At 45.6% G+C, this 18,649-nt stretch overlaps 1 protein-coding gene across 3 annotated transcripts in view; it reads left to right on the forward strand.

Annotated features, from left to right (window-relative positions):
- The first annotated feature begins 6,380 nt into the window (after positions 1-6,380).
- MYB (MYB proto-oncogene, transcription factor) overlaps positions 6,381-18,649 on the forward strand; it is a 28,030-nt gene continuing 15,761 nt past the window's right edge. Inside the window, exons 1-9 of one of the 3 annotated variants that reach the window (XM_063153444.1) lie at positions 6,381-6,472; positions 10,043-10,160; positions 11,795-11,866; positions 12,521-12,613; positions 13,009-13,229; positions 14,745-14,982; positions 15,763-15,843; positions 16,244-16,348; positions 17,708-17,965. In XM_063153444.1, coding sequence (XP_063009514.1) covers positions 6,450-6,472; positions 10,043-10,160; positions 11,795-11,866; positions 12,521-12,613; positions 13,009-13,229; positions 14,745-14,982; positions 15,763-15,843; positions 16,244-16,348; positions 17,708-17,965 — 1,209 coding nt within the window. In that variant the 5' untranslated portion in view covers positions 6,381-6,449. The remainder of the gene's footprint in view (positions 6,473-10,042; positions 10,161-11,794; positions 11,867-12,520; positions 12,614-13,008; positions 13,230-14,744; positions 14,983-15,762; positions 15,844-16,243; positions 16,349-17,707; positions 17,966-18,649) is intronic. The other 2 variants (XM_063153445.1, XM_063153442.1) reach the window with 2 other exon arrangements.

Consider the following 18,649-nt stretch of genomic DNA (forward strand, 5'->3'; position numbering starts at 1 on the left):
ATGACAGCACAAGGAATGGCCTTCCTTGTGGACACAAGGAAGAGAGGAAGGAGCACTGCTGTATTTGTACACACCGCTTTAGTGCAAACCTAATTTGACTACCTCTGAAACAGCAGTGAGTAACAAGGGTTGCAAGACACAGAAATGGAGGTGATTAATTCTGTCTTGGCCTGAAAAAATTACTTTTCTTGCCAATATTTTGGCACCTCTTACTGACTAATACAGAAAGGAGTGACATAGGGCCTGAGGATGTAAAACAGATATGGTGAAAATGAAAAGCTCTAGTAGCTAGCCTACAGTAGTCTACCAAAGCAATAGAGTAAGTGTGTAGGAGAGTGGAAAAAGAAGAGATTGATTCCACTTCACAATATTCACTCCGTTAAATGATGGGAGAAAGTCTGAAAGGATCAAGGTTATAAGCATATAAAATACAAAATATCTTAATAAGATAATAAAAGACTACACAGGAAATAGGGTTTTGTGTGAGAAGCATAAGTGTCCATGACAAATTTAAAAAATGCGATTAATAATGGGTTAACATCTAAAAGAAAATAGGTAAGAAATGACTGCAACCAGTGAGTTAGAACCACAGAAGGAGATAAATCTCCTTTACATATTTTCCAGTAATATGAGACATTAATGAATTTTAGAGACAATGGACTTGATGGGAGTCTGCCCATGCTTTTATTTAAACTGGTGTAAATTACCTTGTATTTCCTTCCAATTTATCAAGTCAATAGAACAAGAGGGAAGAAAGACTGCTGTAATGGGGAACCAGGCCTTTCCAGCTGCATGACAGTGAAAAAGGGCTCCATGTAAGCTGCTGGTGTCCGTAGGACCTTGCTGTGTTGTGCATGGCACAAATAAGTGGCTAAACTCATTTCCATGTGTTTGCTCTCAACTGCACTGCTACAGTCTATAGATTAAGCTCTGCTTTCAGGCGCAGCAAGGTGTATCTATAGAACCATGAGAAACATCACCAGAGTTGCTTTGCATTTACAAGAGCAAAACTGGGAGAGAAGGGACAGACAGAATTCTCTGCTGAACTGGTGCAGAGGTGCAGCTCCCTCAAAGGACACTTTTAAAAGCAACCACGGAACAAAAGCTTCTCTGCTTGCCAGCCAGGCATACATTATAGTAACCACACCCTTGTAGGTAAACATCTACACAGAGCAAATCACTTCTTTTGTGAATAGGGCTTACTTTATCATTTGGAAGTGCATATTGCTGTTCTTTGACATATTAGTATGCTTAAAAGAATCATTTAAGGAAATAAGCTTATTTGCATATGTTTTCACTTATTTGTCCTCTCCTCTGTTATTAATCAAATTTGTCTAGTATTTTTATTGCATCATATTTTATATAAATAAATAAATAAATAAAACATCATTATGGCCTTTCAGGTAGTAGTTGCTAGCAATAAAATAAAGTCAAGGAATCACTTAGTCTCATGTGTGATGAAAGTAGTTGGAAAGGCTGTATTGCTCCAGGTATTCTGGTAACATACAATGTCAATGCCCCACCAAATGGCAAATTTTCTATTACTTTGAATGTCAGTGCTCCACTGCAGGTTAAAAGGACGAAGCTGCAATATGTGCAATGAATGCTTCTCATTGTTAGCACTGTGTTTTAAAAAGAAATTAGATTGTTCTGTGTGATGATGAGGAATTACATGGGAAGGCAGTACAGGGAAAGGCTGGTTTTCAGAGGAGGCCCTGCTCTTGGAACACCAGAGCCCACCATGCTCGGGCAGCCAATGGGACATGGGGTTCTGCTGATGTCCAAAGAAGTGGTGTCACTTGCCCCAAGCCTCCTTTTGCACCTACTGTACTGTGCTCTTTCAGAACAAATGAAAAAAGAGCTTTTGTACAACATATGTTCAGCTCCTATAGCAAGCTATTTTTGCAGTTGGAAGGCCTCAGGCATTACTATCCTTTCAAGCCATACACAAACAAAAAGGGTTTGCCACAAAAAAGAGCCTCTGCTGATTAGTGTAAGGTTTACCTTTGCTCCTTCACTCAAGATCCTAATTTCATCAAGTTCTATAAAATTTCAATTGATTCAGTTTCACCTTATCATTAAATTCTTATTGCTGCCTGACCTAAGGTCAACTACACTTTCAAAATAATTAAAGAAAAAGATATAATGCAAACAACTGGTAAGTCTGAACCCTTGCTATCTCGTTTCTGTTGTACACCAGAACACACTGGGTGCTCAGTGTAGGTGCTCTGCTATAATCAGGGTAACAGCAGTCTAGAGGGCTCTAAACTGCATGTGCAGAAACCAGAGGTACAGACTTAAAGATCTAGGCTACACCATGTACACTGCTGGAGTAGGAGCCAAACACTTCTTCATTCTATAAACACAGGGATGCATATCCTAGGAGAGACCTTGTTTCCAGCTGCTAAAAGTTTCCAGTCAGCTTCCTACCCTTTCTCTTGCTTTCCAGCCTGGCTGTAAGAAAATGTGTGATGGCGTGGAGGGAGCTGCATCTCCTGCTGGCCCACATCTCTTGCCTTTTTTTCTTTACCTTAGCCAGGACCAGGCTATGCCCATTTTCAGCAGGGACGTGGCTGCCACTCACACCTAAGTGTTTGCTGTTCTTGGAGTCCCAGCACACATGCAAATCCGGGTGCTAACATATCCAGCCACCTTTGAGGCAGGTATCCCTCAGGAGGACACCTGCCTGGCCCTCCCACACCGAGGAGGTTACTGGAACAAAAATGTTAATGCACATTGTTGGACGTAATTCGATACATGATAAAAGAGGCATTAAACCCCAGTCTCCTTCCCCATAACTTTTAATCAACCTTCTTATCTCCTTTTATGAGGAACTTGTGAGGAAGTCTACATCAAAGGAAAACATACATTTTTATTTTGCTTCAGATGCCTTAACAATATTTATTAAAAACATTTCTGGCCAAAATACCAAAAATCACCTGATGTTCAATTATAAAAATACCACAACTGCATTTGAAACTTTACCGTAACTACAGTCTAAAAGTGAAACTAAAAAAGTGAAAGTTCCTTGTTGTTTTATGATACATAGGCTGAAAGAAATGCAGAAAGTAAACAAAAAAGCACACAAAAACATACATTTATAAAAATGCTTCTTGAATTCTAAAATATATTTGTACCAGAGAGAAAGGTGGCAATTTATAAACTTTTGATAGGACAAAAACATGTGTGATCATCCAAGTTGTTAGACACTGTTTTCACAGTATTCCTTGCAGATTCTGTGACAAACATTGAAAAAATAGGAACACATAGGTAGAGACTGCTGCTGAGGGTTTCCAAAGTCTAAAAAAAAGTATGCAACAATCTCCTGTACATTTGGAAAATCCTGGTGCTCAGGCTCACTGCTCTTCTCACAGCTGAACTTCCTTCACGATTGCTTTTCCATTGGGTTCTGCCTGGTTAACTGACGCTGGCAATGCTCAGCCCAAGCCATGCCAGCTGAACAGCAGATCACAACAGGAAAACAGTGAGGAAGCACACAACATAGATTGGATTGACATCAACAGATTTGATGTTTAACCAGGATTCTTGAAACTTCCTTCACATGCTTTTAAACTTCATCTTGAGGTTTATGTTTGTAGTGGAGGTGCAGGAAATCAAGTAATTCAACTTGTATTTACCATTTATATAATTACTTTTATTAAATTACCTATATAATTCGTGTCAGGAAAAAAGAACCCTCCAGAACATGCAGTTACACTGCTTACAATTACTATGTCAGTTGATGCAATTACCATAAATAGGCTCAGAGACATCACTAATTAATAAAGTTGGAAGGGTAATGTAAGAAGAACACTGCTACTTCACATTTAAGGCATATGATATCTAAGTTGAGATGCAGAAGGGTGATTTTTCTTTTGGGCTTTGGCCCAAAGAATATATTATAAAGAACCCTCACACATCAAAGTCTCCCAGGCTACAGATGCTCAGGAAATGAAGCAAAATAGGAGAAGTGTGGCTTGTTTCTAGCTAAATTTTAAACATTAAGAATGAAGCAACTTCGGTGGAGTGCATGGACACACCTTACTGATTTTAGTGGGGTTTATATATGCAGAGTGAGTTGTGGAAGATTGACCTTTAAACCTGGAGCAGAGATGTCATTTCCCTCTCTGTTTTGAACACAGTAAGATGTGTTTTATTTGCAATTTTATGTAATCTTATAAACCAAATGTAGTGGATTCTTTTTTCAATCTGGGATTAAAAAAAAGTGTTTCTTCAGAGTCACTGGAAAAGAAATGTAGCCTTGCAAAACAAAGGCTGTCAAAAGAAAATTGTGCATATTAACAACTCTCTTGAGAGCAATAATAGACATTCTTTGCATTTATTCAGCAAATTTACATCCAAATTGGGAAGATGTTGGATTTATCTCAGTTAACACTGAAATATTTGCAAAAATCAATAAGGGAAAGTGTTTCCTGCTGAAGAAGGAAGAGATAATCTTGCACAGTTTTGTTTGTACCTCTCTGGGATACAGGAGGCAAAATGACCATGCTTCAGTGAAACAGGCATTTTCAGTCACAGAACAGTAGCACATACCCTTAACAGTAGATCCAGTGAATTCTGTCACATCCTTACAGCTGCACTGATGACAGGCCCAGCTCTTGGCCTTCTGTGCATGTAAGCAATACCCACTGTTCGAGCAGTACTCAGAAAACTCGAAATAACTTTCGGTAAAAAGTTCAGGAGCATTTTACACACACAAAATGTACATTCCCGTGGCTTATTATCAGTTTTGATTTTGCAACAGTAATATCCCAAACACCTCGCAACACTCTGGACACTAAGACATCTTTCTGTATTTTCTCCGGCCTCCTGATTTCCTTCATTGCCCAAATACATATTTACTGGGGGGAAAAAACCCAAACTACAAAACAACTTAAAAATCCACTGGATATGAGCAGCCTTGTTCTCAGCTGATGCCAAAATGCATTTTATAGAAATAAGAGCTGAATTAGTCTTCAGTTTCCCAGACTAGTGTTAACCCCCCATGCACACTCCTTCGCAGAGGAATGCTTTGCAGACACGGCACTGTCCAGAGCCCCTTCACTCGGCACTCACGCTGGTCCCGGTGCAGCAGACCCATTGTACAGGTGTGCAGAGGCCGGTAAGCACGGCACCTCCTACCGGAGGCTCGGGCAGGGCAAAACAGGCACGACGCGCACCCTCCGGCTAATTGAGCCCGGGGTTGATCCCAAGAAGGGATGCGTGCGCTGGGGGAGTCAGCCCCGGTGCGTGTCCATCCCCGCACTGCCGAGCCGGTGTCGCGCGTTACGGGGAGCCCCCGGGAGCGGAGCGCCGCGGCGGGGCGGGGCGGGGCTGCCCGCGGGCTGTGCCCGGTGCCCGGCCCCGGCTCGCAGTACACTGCGGCGCTCCGGCAGCGGCGCCGCGGGCTCGGGAGCGGCCCCGGGCCCCGCCCCGGCCCGGCCCGGCCCGCCCCGTCGGCAGCTCATTGATGAGCCGCGGGCCTTTGAGGAAAGGGCGAGTGCGCCGAAACCGCTGCAAAGCCATGATTTTTCAAGCAGCAGCGCAGCCTGGGAACTTTGCATGTTTCGCCATTTTTCACGTCCTGACTCATTTCTGTATCAAAAAACGTGTTCTCTGGAGCTCATCGGAGACCCGCCGCCCCTCCCGCCGCCGCGGCGCAGGCAGCATCCACGCCGGGCAGCAAGCAGCAAGGGGAACTATAGCAGAAATCCCCCGCGGCCAGGCAACCGCAGCCAAGCACCGGGCAGCCCCGGGCCCCTCCGAGTTCCCTTTCTATCGCCAGCGGGGCTCGTTCGCCCCCAGGGCTGCAGCCCGCACGCCACGCAGGGAACGGAGCAGGTGCACCCGCCAAGGCCCACCCTCCCCCCGTCGGCGGGAGGCACCTGCGGGGCCCGGGGGTGGTCGCGGGGTCTCGCCCGAGAGTTCTCGCCCCACGGGAGACTCGCCTTCCCCACCCGCCGTGCCCGGGGGAGAGGGGCTGCCCCGGTCCCGACAGCTCCATCGGCGACAGCCGCGGGGTGCGGGCGCGGGGGGCCTGCGGCCGCGCCGTCGGGGGCGCGCGGGGCGGGAGCGGCGGCGGCGCTGGCGCGAGCGGCTCCCGCCGCTGCCGCGCGGGATGGGCGGGGCGCGAGGGCCCCGTGGGGCGCGCGGCCCCGGTCCGCCCGCCCCGCGCCCCGCCGCCGCGGCACGGGCCCGCCAGGCGCCTGCGCACTGCAGGGGCGCCAGATTTGGCGGGAGGGGGAGTGTCCAAGGGCCCTTTGTTTGATGGCATCTCTGTTTACAGAGTTTACTCTTTAATCTCAACCTGTTTCCTCCTCCTCCTCCCGCGGCTCCTCGGCACTCCCGTGCGCGGCGGCAGAGCGCCCAGGCGCAGCCCGGCAGCAGGGCGCGGCGGCGGGCGCGGGCTCTGTCTCCCCCGTCCTCCTCCCCCAGCGGCCGGTGCGAGGATGTCCCGGAGACCCCGGCACAGGTAACCCGCTGTCTGCGGGCGGGGGACGGCCGGCTGCGCTCCGCGCCTGTCACACGGGGCGCGGGACGGGAGAGGGGGAAAGCGGCAGCGTGCACCCGGCTCTGCCGGCGGACGGGCGGGCAGCCCCCCGTCCTCCGCGCACCTGGTGTACTCCGCCCCCGGTGCCGGGGCGCTCTCCTCCTCCGGAGGCGCCGGGGGAGCTGCAGCCCGGCGGGACGCGCCGCGGAGCCGCCGGTGCCGGGGCGCTCGGGCCCCGCGCTGCACGCCGGCGGGGGGCCGGTGCTCGCCGCCCGCGGGAGCCGGCGCTGAGCCCGAGGGAGCTGCGCGCCCCGCAGTCGCAAGGCGGGACAATGTCTGGCGGGCTCGGCGGCGGCAGGTAGCGCGTCCCGTCCCATTCATTCATTCATTCCCGGCCGGGTGAGGCGACAGGTGGGCGGCGGGTGCGGGGACTCGGTTCGCTCCCTCGACTTTTTGTTTCCTTTATTCGTGCGGCCCTTTCGCCTTTGGAAGCGCGACTCTGGCCTGCGGGGCTTAGTTTTTTCCCGGTACACGCCGCTCGGCACACGCCGGAGCGCGGCAGCGCGGGCGGGGGGCTGCGGCTCCGACGGAGCGCTCGGCCGGAGCTGTCACCGCGCCCGCCCGCCTGCCGCGCACCCGGGCCACGGCGATCCCTGCCACGCCGCGCCGGGGTCCGGGGCCGCGGTGCCCCGGAGGCGGCGGTGCCCCGGAGGCACCGGACCGGACGGGGCGGCAGCGCCGCGTGGCCGCGTTCGTGGCCCCGCTGCCGCGCGGGCGCACAGAGCGGGGTTGTTGTCTAATTAGCCGGGGACGGCGGGTCGGACACGTGGAGGCTTTTTTCTCTTTGCCGCCCGGCATCCTCTCCTCCTCCCTCCCCTTTGGCTGGCTGTGACAGGGGAGAAGGTCGCAGCGCTGCCTGTCGCTTCCCGGGAGCCAGCCCCGTCCGGAGGGACAGGGGTCTTGGTGGGCTCTTTCTAAGGAAGAGGGGCTTGCGGTGCGGGAGGAGGCGGTGAGAGCTGCTGGGCGAGCGCCGGGCTGTACTTTTGAGTGTCAGAGCCGGGCTGTCGCTAGGGCTGGCGGTGAATCACCCGGCCCGTGTCTCCCGAAAGACAGGGACAGCTACCGCTGCCTCGCGGGCGCCTCCCGCCGGGACACGGCCGCGCTCGGGGCTGGAGGCCGGGGCCGCTCGGTGCCGGGTCCGCCTCATCCAGCGGGCGCCGGCGGGAGCGGGCGCGGGCTCTGCCCCGCGGGGCTGGTGCCCGAATTCCTTCAATCACGGTAACAGCAGCGAGTCGTTTCCTCTACACCTCCTTTTTTTTTTTTTTTTTTGCTTTACCTTTTTTTTTTTTACCTCTCCCCTTTTTTTCTTTTTGCCTTTTCCCCCGTGTATCGTTGCACAAGCCGCTTGTCTTGGCGAGCAGCGCAGCGCTGATGGGCGGCCGGGGGACTCCCGCTGTCCCGGCCGGGCGGAGCGCCGTGCCGTGCCGAGCCGCCTGCAGGGACGCTTCAGGGCTGCGGCCGGAGGTGCAAAATAAAGTTTCAGAGCATTGCTGAGTGCCAGGTTGACTGAAGAAACTACCGAAAAAAGTCCCGGAATCCCCGGGCACTTTTCTCCTGCTGGAGAACGCAGGTAGTACAGTGAAGTTTGCTCGGTTCTGCGGTGCCAGCGAGGCCCCAGTCATTTAAATAACCCTGTTACAGAACTGGCCCCGCACTGAAGTCCTTAAACGTGTTGGCCGCTGGTGCTGTGCTGCTGTTGCAGAGCGGCGTTTCCCTGCGGCGCAGGAAGCGCCGCCGATGGATGCGTACCTGCTGCTTGCCGTCTACGGAAAACTCATTTTCAAAACGATACTTGGAAACTGTGCCACAAAACTTCCTTTGGCATATGGGCAGCGACGCAGCTGTCTCTGTGTGTCACTGAGAAAAGTGAATCTGCTCTGAGCGGCGGCTGGGGACGGAGCCGCGCGTGTGGCAGCTGGAGCGTGGGAGCTTCTGCTCAAGCACGGGAGGCTCCAGCTGCCAGCGAGGGGTGCGTGCGGAGCGGGAGCTTCCATCGGGGCTTACTCCCAGTGCTTATGGGGTCTGGGGAATAGGGAGTGAATGGCTGGGCTGCCGGACTGCGGCGCGGGGGGCGCGATGAGCTGGGTGGGTGCGACAGGGGCACCCGGCAGAGGCTGCAGGATGGCCACACACACCGCAGCAGGCTGTGGAAAACTTTTTACATGTAGCATGTAAGCATGCTCTTTCATGGCACAGGCCAGAAAACAGGGTGGAAGATGTAGGGTGTGATTAGCCCAGTGCTTTTAAAGAATGTATGTTCAGCAGCTTGCCTTTCGGAGGTGTTTGCATCTTGACAAACAGTAACCGTGCCGCACTGCAAATTAATTGAAAGTAATCTCCTGAAAGCAGGTTAACAGCATAAACAGCGCCTGTTAATTTTATTACAAAATAACTTTATTTTAATGTCTTAGTCATACTTTAAACATACCACAGCATGCCAGACCATCAGATATATCACAGTTTGAATCTTAATGACACTGACCCCTTTCTAACACTCGTGGCTTGCAGCTCTTAGCTGAAGTATCAGAACTGCTGCACATACCTTAAAAGTTAGAAGTAAGATACTGTCCGCCAGAAAGGCATGTCTTGTTGCAAAACACTCTTTTAGATTTACTTAGCTAGGTAGAGAAGGTGCTGTTTGTGAAAAGAGTCATGGAGTCCTTTTTACCCATAGATAGCCTCTGGGGAAATCCCTTAGTCATGAATTAGGTGAGCAGAGTATTTCAAAAACAGTATGAGGGATTTAGAAATAGACTAGAGGTAATAAACTTACAGAAATGGAGACTACAGAAAGGCTCAGTCATTCATTTGTTGGTTGCAGGATTAAACAAACTTGTCTTCAGTCCTTATCTGTCCAAACCCATAAATGGAGGGCATATTTTATATTAGAGCTTATTGCATGTTAATGCTGCCACTTACTGTCTTTACTTATTGTAAAACCTTGTCCCTTCTCATATAGGGCCCATAAACATTTTCCCAAACAAGGTTACTGTTTAGCTTTTTATTTTGCTACACAGTCGGTTTTATTTTGGAGCAGTGTAACAATCTGCTGTATTAAACATACAAAAACACTAATATTTTTCAGAATGTGTATGGCATGAGTTAAAGATCTTAAGCATGTACTCGTGTACTGGACACAGCCTCTAGTTGTCTTTATTGTCCCAAACATTGTATTTTAATTTGAAACCTTCATTGGTTGAAAGTTTGCCAAATGTGTAATTCACCACTGATCTAACATTAGGAGCAGGTCTAAACATGCACAGTAACACGAAGGTTGCCAGCCCTTTGCCTGTATCTGTGGATACCAAAAACAGCAGAACCAGTTCAGAATACTAGAACAACAGAATGCAGAACAAAATCTTGTTGTGCAAGTTTTAAAACTTTTATCTGTGTAACCTTTGTAAGGATTGTAGTGGGGGGGGGGTTGTGTTTTGTAATTAAGTAGCTCAAGTCCTCATGCTCCACTCTGTCTCGTTGTGTTTCCTTTTGCAGTATATATAGTAGTGATGATGATGAAGAAGATGTTGAGGTCTATGATCACGACTATGATGGTCTGCTTCCCAAGACTGGAAAACGCCACTTAGGAAAAACCAGATGGACTCGTGAGGAGGTAAATCCAAGTTCATTCCTCTCCTGCATGTACAAAGATAAGAGAGAGCATGGATCACATTCTTCTTCAAATTGCTTCATGTTCTTCACCATATTGTTAATCTACAAACTTACCTCAGTGACAGTCCCATATCTGAGAACAACTTTTTTGACCCACTAGCTATATTCAGTGTTTTATTTAACTTTGAGCATAGTTCTTACCTTTTAAATAAAACATGTAAACACAACTTTTTAATTTCCACCACGGTCTGTGTTAAAGCATGTGATGTGTGAATCTCTGTGCAATCCCTGTTGGGGGTTCCAAAGCAGATTCCAAATCACCTGTAGCAGTGCCTCATTGTTGCTGCTCTCCTCTTTCTGTTTGGAAACTGTTGCTATGCCAGAACCCGCCTGTGTGCAGCGTCCCGCAGCAGCAACCCACTGTGGCAAAAACTGCTGCAGTCCTTCTGTACCACTGGAATTTTGCACTTTAATTGCACTGTTATGATTCCAAGTGGAACTAAAGTAAAAGCTGGAGGGGACAGAAATCCAGCAGTACCAAAACTGAGTATTCAGGATGTATTTTGCTTTTCAAGATCAAGAATTATATGTGATACCCTTGTGCTGACTTTCTGGGGAAATTGTGGTATCAAACTCCTGTGCCAGACGGATCTCCTTTGGCCATTTAACTGGTTTGAGTTTGTTGTGGAATACATTAATACAGTTCTTGAGTTGTGTTTTGACTTTCTCTTCTCTAACAATGTGTATTGATGTAAAAACAGTGGCAGGTCACCCCTTGCAAGCTTTTTATTTATTTATTTTAAATCATAGTCTGCCCTTGCAAAGGTGGATGTTGTTGTGATGTGGCCAGGGAGGAAAGGATGGCCATGAGGTCCAAAGGCCATTGTCCTGTTGCATGAACTGGGAGCATACTGGGAGGTGCTAATTGGGGAAGGAGAGGGCTGCTCTTTTCCTCTTATCTCCTGGGGTATTTCTGGTTGGTTTTACTCTATCTTGGTCTTTCCCAGTACATAAGACTGGTTTCTTTTGTCTTTAGGGTCTATATTTCTGGCCTTACCATTAAAAAGATTGGGCCAAATTTTTTGCTATTTACAGGTATACAAAACTCCCTCACAGAGAGCAGGAGCAAAAAGGAGCTGTTAGTTTTATTGTGCATTTATTGTAGGTGGATAGGCCATGAGCAAGTTACTGGAACTCCCATTACTTGCAAGAGATATAAAGCTTAAGGCTGTGATTTTCAGAGGTGCCAGGTAGCTGAGTGCCTGAGTGTTACTGAATTTCAAGGTTATTCTGATGCTTGGCATCTAAACACCCATTTCCTCCTGTAAATCCAGTCCAAGAATAACAGCTACAGTGCTTTGATGAGTAAAATGGGAATGTATATTGTGAGTCAAAGAATTGCACAGAAGTCAGTATTTCTCCTGCAGCACAGTAAAGAACCTACCAAAATCCAAAGGAGTAGAAAAATCGTATGCTCTAGGAATTAAAAGCGTGCAAAGACTACAGACCCTCCCTTACACTCAGAAAGCAGAAGTAGATGCATAAGAAGCTACAAGAATGAATTAGAAAAAAATTCATTTGGATAATAAGAGATTGCAATATTAATTATCTCTGGGGGGGGGGTTTATGATTCAGGATGAAAAGCTGAAGAAGCTTGTGGAGCAGAATGGCACAGAAGACTGGAAAGTCATTGCCAATTTCCTTCCTGTAAGTGGATATTGGTTTCTGTTTCCAGGCTTAGTAGCAATTCTTTATCAAAGGGTTTCCTTAATAAAGAGGAAGGGGAGTGGTTGATTTATAGTTACATTTTCAGGGGAGATATAAAACTTCCACAAATTGAGACCTTAGAAATGCAGTTAGATTACTGTGGAAACCTCTGCATTTATTTTTCCTTTCATTTCTCAGAAAGGGTTGGAAAAAAACAAGGAAAAGTGGGGGATGGTGGGGACTTGCACACTAGATGGTCAATGTGACAATGAAACAAAATGTCTCAGCACAGCTAAAAAAAAATAACTTTGGTGAATTGGAAGTATTATTTTGAAGAAAATTTCTTTGTGTTTGGCTGTTGCTGAAATACTGCATGTGGAAGCATGCCAGATATTGTGCAGATGGGGAAGATAAAATTTGTGTAGTTTTGGTGATGGAGTCCTCAATGCAGAAGTGATGGAAACCTTATCTATTCTGTGAGCAAATGGATAGTTGACCACCTTCTTCTCAGACTTACTGTATCACTCTGTGATGTTTAGTAGTCTTAGTTGGTAGTGAAATACATCAAAACAACTGTATGTGAATAAGAGCATTCTCACTCTAAATCATCTTTTCTAAAGAATTATCCACTTTGTGTATTTCACATTTCTCTAGAATCGGACAGATGTTCAGTGCCAGCACCGATGGCAGAAGGTACTAAACCCAGAACTTATCAAAGGTCCCTGGACTAAAGAGGAGGATCAAAGGGTAGGTAATCAGTTTTTCCTTCTGTCTGATTAATGCCTTACGAGCAGATTTCAAGTGTTGGGGCAAAACTACTGGAAACTTTGGTGGTCTCAACATTATTGTGGCCAGAGGCAGATTGTATTTGTGTAGTGCTTTCTAAGTTTGCTATGAAAATAAATTACTGTTGCTTTACAGCACTGTAATGTGGAGTTGCAGTCTAGAAATGCCTTAACTATTACCAGATTTTTCCTTTCGGGTAAAAATATGAATGGGAAGTGGGGAACCTTAGTTGCTATTAGTTTTACTTTGGCAGTTTTGAGAAATGTTGTCGAAAATATTGCTTCACCACAGAAAAAAATGTCATTGATTCATCATGCATCATTAAATACAGGCAGTTTTTATGTCCTTCTTTGAAGGTAATAGAGCTCGTGCAGAAATACGGTCCAAAGCGCTGGTCTGTCATTGCTAAGCATTTGAAGGGAAGGATTGGAAAACAGTGCAGGGAGAGGTGGCACAACCATTTGAATCCAGAAGTGAAGAAAACCTCCTGGACAGAAGAGGAAGATAGAATTATTTACCAGGCACACAAGAGGCTGGGAAACAGATGGGCAGAGATTGCAAAGTTGCTGCCTGGACGGTAATGACATATGCTTTTAGCTCTTAAAAAAGGAAAAAGCTGCACATCTGAGCAGTCTGTTTTGGTTGCCTCAGGCTGCACTGTATAAATCGAAAAAAATTTGGAATCAAAACCTGGGAAGCCAGTGACACACCAATGTGCTTTTTTCTCAGTGGGGAACTTCACTGGTTGGTCAGTACACACAGCAGTGTGCTATTTTTTCAGGCTTTTAATGTTTGCCACAGGTAAAAAAGCCAGTAAGTGGAGCAAGAGCATAAGAGTTTCCGAAATGTCTGTGCAGTCTTATTTGTGCCTGTGATGACTGTCAAAATTTAAATTAATTTAACAGGGAAGGATCAGGGCCTGCAAATGGAACATAATTTACATTCAGCTAAGGGTATGCCTTCAACATGAAATCCAGTCTGTTTATTCAAAATGATTTAAGAAAGGCTTCTTCAACTTTTGTAATTGCTCTTGAATCATCCAGATGATTCTGACCTGTTAAAAAACCATGTGTAAAGTAGGAGAAACTTTTTCCTCAAACTCTGGTCCTGGAAATACTTGTCTCACTGAAAGCTTTTGTATAGCTTGTATGTGAACTCAAAGATTCTGTGTCTTACTTGCTTGATTAAAAGTGACTCAAAATGTGGGCAAGCAAATAATGTAAGCAAAGGAGAGGTTTCTCTTCCTTCTTTTCTTCCTGCTATTTGATAAAACATCTTCAAGACCTAAATATAAGGCCTAAGATCATGATAGCCCTTTCAGCAATCATTCAGGGCTGCTTTCACCTTCTAGAAGATAACAAGAAAGAAATTAGCCCTTGGAAATATTTTTCACACATCACAGATACTACTTTGAATGATAACATGCAGTGGTGATGTTTTTCAAATAGCAGAGCTGTTTTAAAATGTACTCTTAAAATCTCACAAAGTTGTTAAGTTTGCTTTTCCTGACACACATATGTGAGGATTTCAATCTCAGTTTTTCTGCATGTAAGAAAAATCCCAGCAGTTTTGTTTACTGAGTTTGTATGTACAGCATGTTGTTGTTGCTGTCTAGGTGACCAGCTGGAAAATTGCTTGGAAGTTAGTCTGTTCACAGCTGTTCTTCAGTCTTTCTTTCCAGCAATGACACAATAAGACTCCACTGAAATATTAAGAGATAAGAAGATGATGTTGGCATTCCTTTAGGATAGCCTCAAAGGGAAGTTAGCCTTTGTTGTCTCCTCACTTCATTGGAACGAGGTGAAGATGAAATTAGTAATTTCTTACAATTTGAGGATGTAAGTCATGAGAGATTTCTTTAAAAAAGTATGTAAACAACCGTAGCCTGTTTTTCATTTTCCCTAACCTTTATACTGAGCATCTTTCCTGAGAAGTTGGGAGTAGCGTCTGTAGTGGTGGGGGTAGGAGGAAGGTCAGAGAAGAGCTCAGGGTTTAAACAGAAATGCAGACAGCAGTTCCCTGCCCATTTGACCTGTCTGCATTGGAAATGCTCGTATTTGAAACTCCTCGAGCGCCTGCATTTCTGTTGCAGAACTGATAACGCTATCAAGAACCACTGGAACTCCACCATGCGCCGGAAGGTCGAGCAGGAGGGCTACCTGCAGGAGTCCTCCAAAGCCTGCCACTCCTCAGCAGCTGCTGGCTTTCAGAAGAACAACCACCTGATGGCCTTTGCTCACAGCGCGTCGCCGCCCGCGCAGCTGCCGGTGGCCAGCCAGCCGCCGCTGGGCAGTGACTACCCCTACTACCACCTCCCCGAGCCTCAGAACGTGAGTGCCTGCCCGTGGCTGTGGGGAGGGGGTGCTGCTTCTGCCTCCTTGGACACGTGGGCGCAGCTTAGCCAGGCCTGGCTTCAGCGCGAAGGGTTTTCTTCGTCTTGGTGGACTTGGATGTGTTTGGTGTCAGATGAGGAGTTCTTTGACTTTGTGAAAATAAGTACATTTCAAACTGGTGGCATTCAGGTGGTGGAACTGGGTACAGCTGGTTTAACGCCTTGGGAGCAGTTAACATATTTCTTAGAGTTGGGAATATTAAATTTCTTGAATATCAGTTGAATCTGGTTAATTCTGTGTTCCATGTCAAAATCTCCCACATTCTCTTTAGTAGTATTCTGTTTGTGGGTTGCCTGTCAGAACCAAGTGAACAAGTATTGTTTTTAATCAGATTTCTTTTCTATTAATGATTAATAATGAAACAGGCTCCTGCTTCAGACAGTTGCATTGTAGAGTTTTAGATGATAATAAATTGCATCTTTTGCTTTTTCACTTCAATTTAGAAAATCCTTACAAATGTGTCTATAAATTATTCATCTTTTCTCATTCAGGAAGGGTAAATATTTCATATATGAATTTTCTTTCTTCCTCTCTAATGCTTGCAGTCATATTCCTAAAAACATGATTACTTTTCTTGTAAACATTTTTATTTTTTTTGTTATTTCATCTCAACAGACTACAAATATTAAGTACCTAACACCAAAGTATGTTTAACACAAATTGGCAATGCAAGCAGATAATATGATGGAAATAAGAAATTTTTGCTTTTTGACCTAGGTTCCTGGTCAGATCCCGTATCCAGTAGCACTGCATGTAAATATTGTCAATGTACCTCAGCCAGCTGCTGCAGCTATCCAGGTAGATAACTTGAACCTTATTTCAAGAGTCAATTTCTTAAATGTTTGATAAACTAAAATGCAGACATCATGCATTAAGGAAACATTTTAATGTATTAAGTGTGGTGAAAAGAGAAAATGGGGAAGGTCGGGGAGTTCTAACGTGGCTAGTAATTGCTCCTTCTGAAGTGGATTTTAAATGCAGTAGTTGACATCTGGTGTGATGGCCTTCACTTTCTCCATTTCAAATGTCTATACTGAAATTCAGCAGAGACTTTGGTGGTGCAAAACACAATTGACATTTGTTTCATCTTGGAATCTAATTTGGCTGTTATAACCACAGGTCGGCAAACCACGAGCATTTGAGTTGCTACATCCTATCAGACCTTTATCTTTTCTTTTCCCTTAACTCTTAATTTCAGAGACACTATAATGATGAAGACCCTGAGAAAGAAAAGCGAATAAAGGAATTAGAGTTGCTACTAATGTCGACTGAGAATGAACTGAAAGGGCAGCAGGCATTACCAGTAAGATTGTCACTGTGTGCTTGGATGGAGGGATAGCAGCCTTACCCCAGTGCTTGTCTTTTTAACTTTTTACTCCCCCTCTGCCTTCAGTACTAATCAAGGCTCTATATTTCCGTTTTAAAAGGATGAAACATAGCACATATGTAATCTGTATCTGCTTCGTAAATTCTTTCGTTGACAAAAAATCAAAAAATTTTGCAGGTATCTTACTCTGCAAAGTGGGAGCAGGATTGGGCTCCGTAACATGACGTAATATTGGAAACGTGATGATTGCACAAAAATTGAAAATCCTACAGACCTTTAAAAATTGAAAATCCTACAGACCTTTGATCAATAACAGGATCTGTGTTTCTGAAAGTGTGCAATGGTTCATGTGATGAAAATGTAGTGCCTGTGCATTAGATTTTTCTTCTCTGTTGCATTCTTTCCTTCAGCTGTGTTTTATATACTTCGTAAGCTTCACTTGGTGCATGTTTGAGAATTTGTTTTACTCCTCTGAATAATGTTAGATTCTTCATAACTGCATGTGTGGAGCAAGTGCTGGCTATTACTGAATTCTCATACTTGGTTGTATATGCCATTGGATGTTAATGCGTGGAAGCCCTTGTGTAACTACTTAACACCGTTGCCAAAGCCAAGAATCCCAAAATCATTTTTGAAGATAGGTGATAGCCAGCAGAACCTTCTTTTTTTTTTTTTTTGGGCAATATTTAAATGATTAGTAAAAGAACTGCATGCATGATACGTTAGTTTGGCCACTTTTTAACTTTAGTTGATGTTTTGCAATTTCTTCTGTTGCATGATCACACTGGAAAGAAACTTCTGTTAATTTGTTCTTCTGCTTTCCTAACCACGTTGATTTGACAGCCTCTTCATTGCATTGGTGTAAGCTGTAGCATTAGACAGGGATAGCAGAAGAAAAGGAGATAAGCAGACAAAAGCAACTCTAACTCTAAAAACTTTTAGGCTCCTACAGTGCTGAGCGCTCAGTAGGGAAATCCTGCCATTTCTTACTTCTTACAGAAAAGGACTTGCAGACACTTTTTGAGCACTTGGAGTAACAAAGTATGAATTGATTATGTGCTAGTAATGACATATGCCTATAATCCTGGAAGTAAATTGTGAGGTAACTTTGGTATAACAAATACAATGCCAGTATTACTTAAAACAAGATCTTGCACTGATGAAAGGAAACATCTTGACAATTGTTTCATAGGCATAAGCTTTTAGATGATGATGCAACTACTTTTATCTTTCCTCCAGTGGCATCTGACACCTTGTGCAATTTCATTGCTAAGTTCCTTCTGCCTTTCCCCCCTCCCTTTTCTTCTTTTTTTTTTTGCCTTCTTCTTCCTTTAGACACAGAACCACACATCAAACTACCCCGGCTGGCACAGCACCACAATTGCTGACAGTACCAGGACCAGTGGTGACAGTGCACCTGTTTCCTGTTTGGGGGAGCATCACCACTGCACTCCATCTCCGCCGGTGGATCACGGTTGCTTACCTGAGGAAAGTGCATCCCCTGCCCGGTGCATGATTGTTCACCAGAGCAACATCCTGGACAATGTTAAGAATCTCTTAGAATTTGCTGAAACACTCCAGTTAATAGACTCCGTAAGTAGACTCGCCGCCTCAGGTGGATTTGTGCATGGTCAAGGAGTAAGGGGTGAAGAGCTGGGATTGTCCTAAATGTGATTGTTGATTTTTTTCCCCAAGTAACTTCGAGTTGCTTCAGGATCTGAAGCTTATCTTCTGACATGACAAAATGCAGCTGCTTGTAAATGAAGCCCTCAAGCATGGATGCGTATGCTTTTTTTGGGTGTCTCCCTTTCCTGCTACATCTTGGAAATGGGAGTGTGAGCTTCAGCAAGGTGCACAGTAGGAGCTTGAAACAATCTCTCAATTTTAAGTCTCCTTAAAATACAGTCAGAGATACCATGAAAAATTTTAAACAATGTGATCATATTTACTGGTATTTGAAGTGACACATGCCATAGGTTTGGGTGTGGCCGCTCATGTAGCTGCATCATCTTCTAGAATTTTTCGTTACAGCCTCAATAGCTGCTTTTCAAAGTTTAAGGGACTTGTCCTGGCATATGTGAAGGACTGTAACCACACATTTAAATGTCAAGTATCTGACTGACATTGACATGGACCTGTTGTCATTGTAGTCTCTGGGATGCTACATGTAAAGTAGCACATTGAATTACTTTTGTTGGTGGCAACCTCCTTCAGAAGCAGAGGTGTCTGCTTCATTTGGTATCATTTCCCTTTCAGCACATCCAGAGCAGCATTGCA

The sequence above is a fragment of the Melospiza melodia genome, chromosome 3 (genome assembly GCF_035770615.1).
Source record: "Melospiza melodia melodia isolate bMelMel2 chromosome 3, bMelMel2.pri, whole genome shotgun sequence".
NCBI lineage: Eukaryota > Metazoa > Chordata > Aves > Passeriformes > Passerellidae > Melospiza > Melospiza melodia.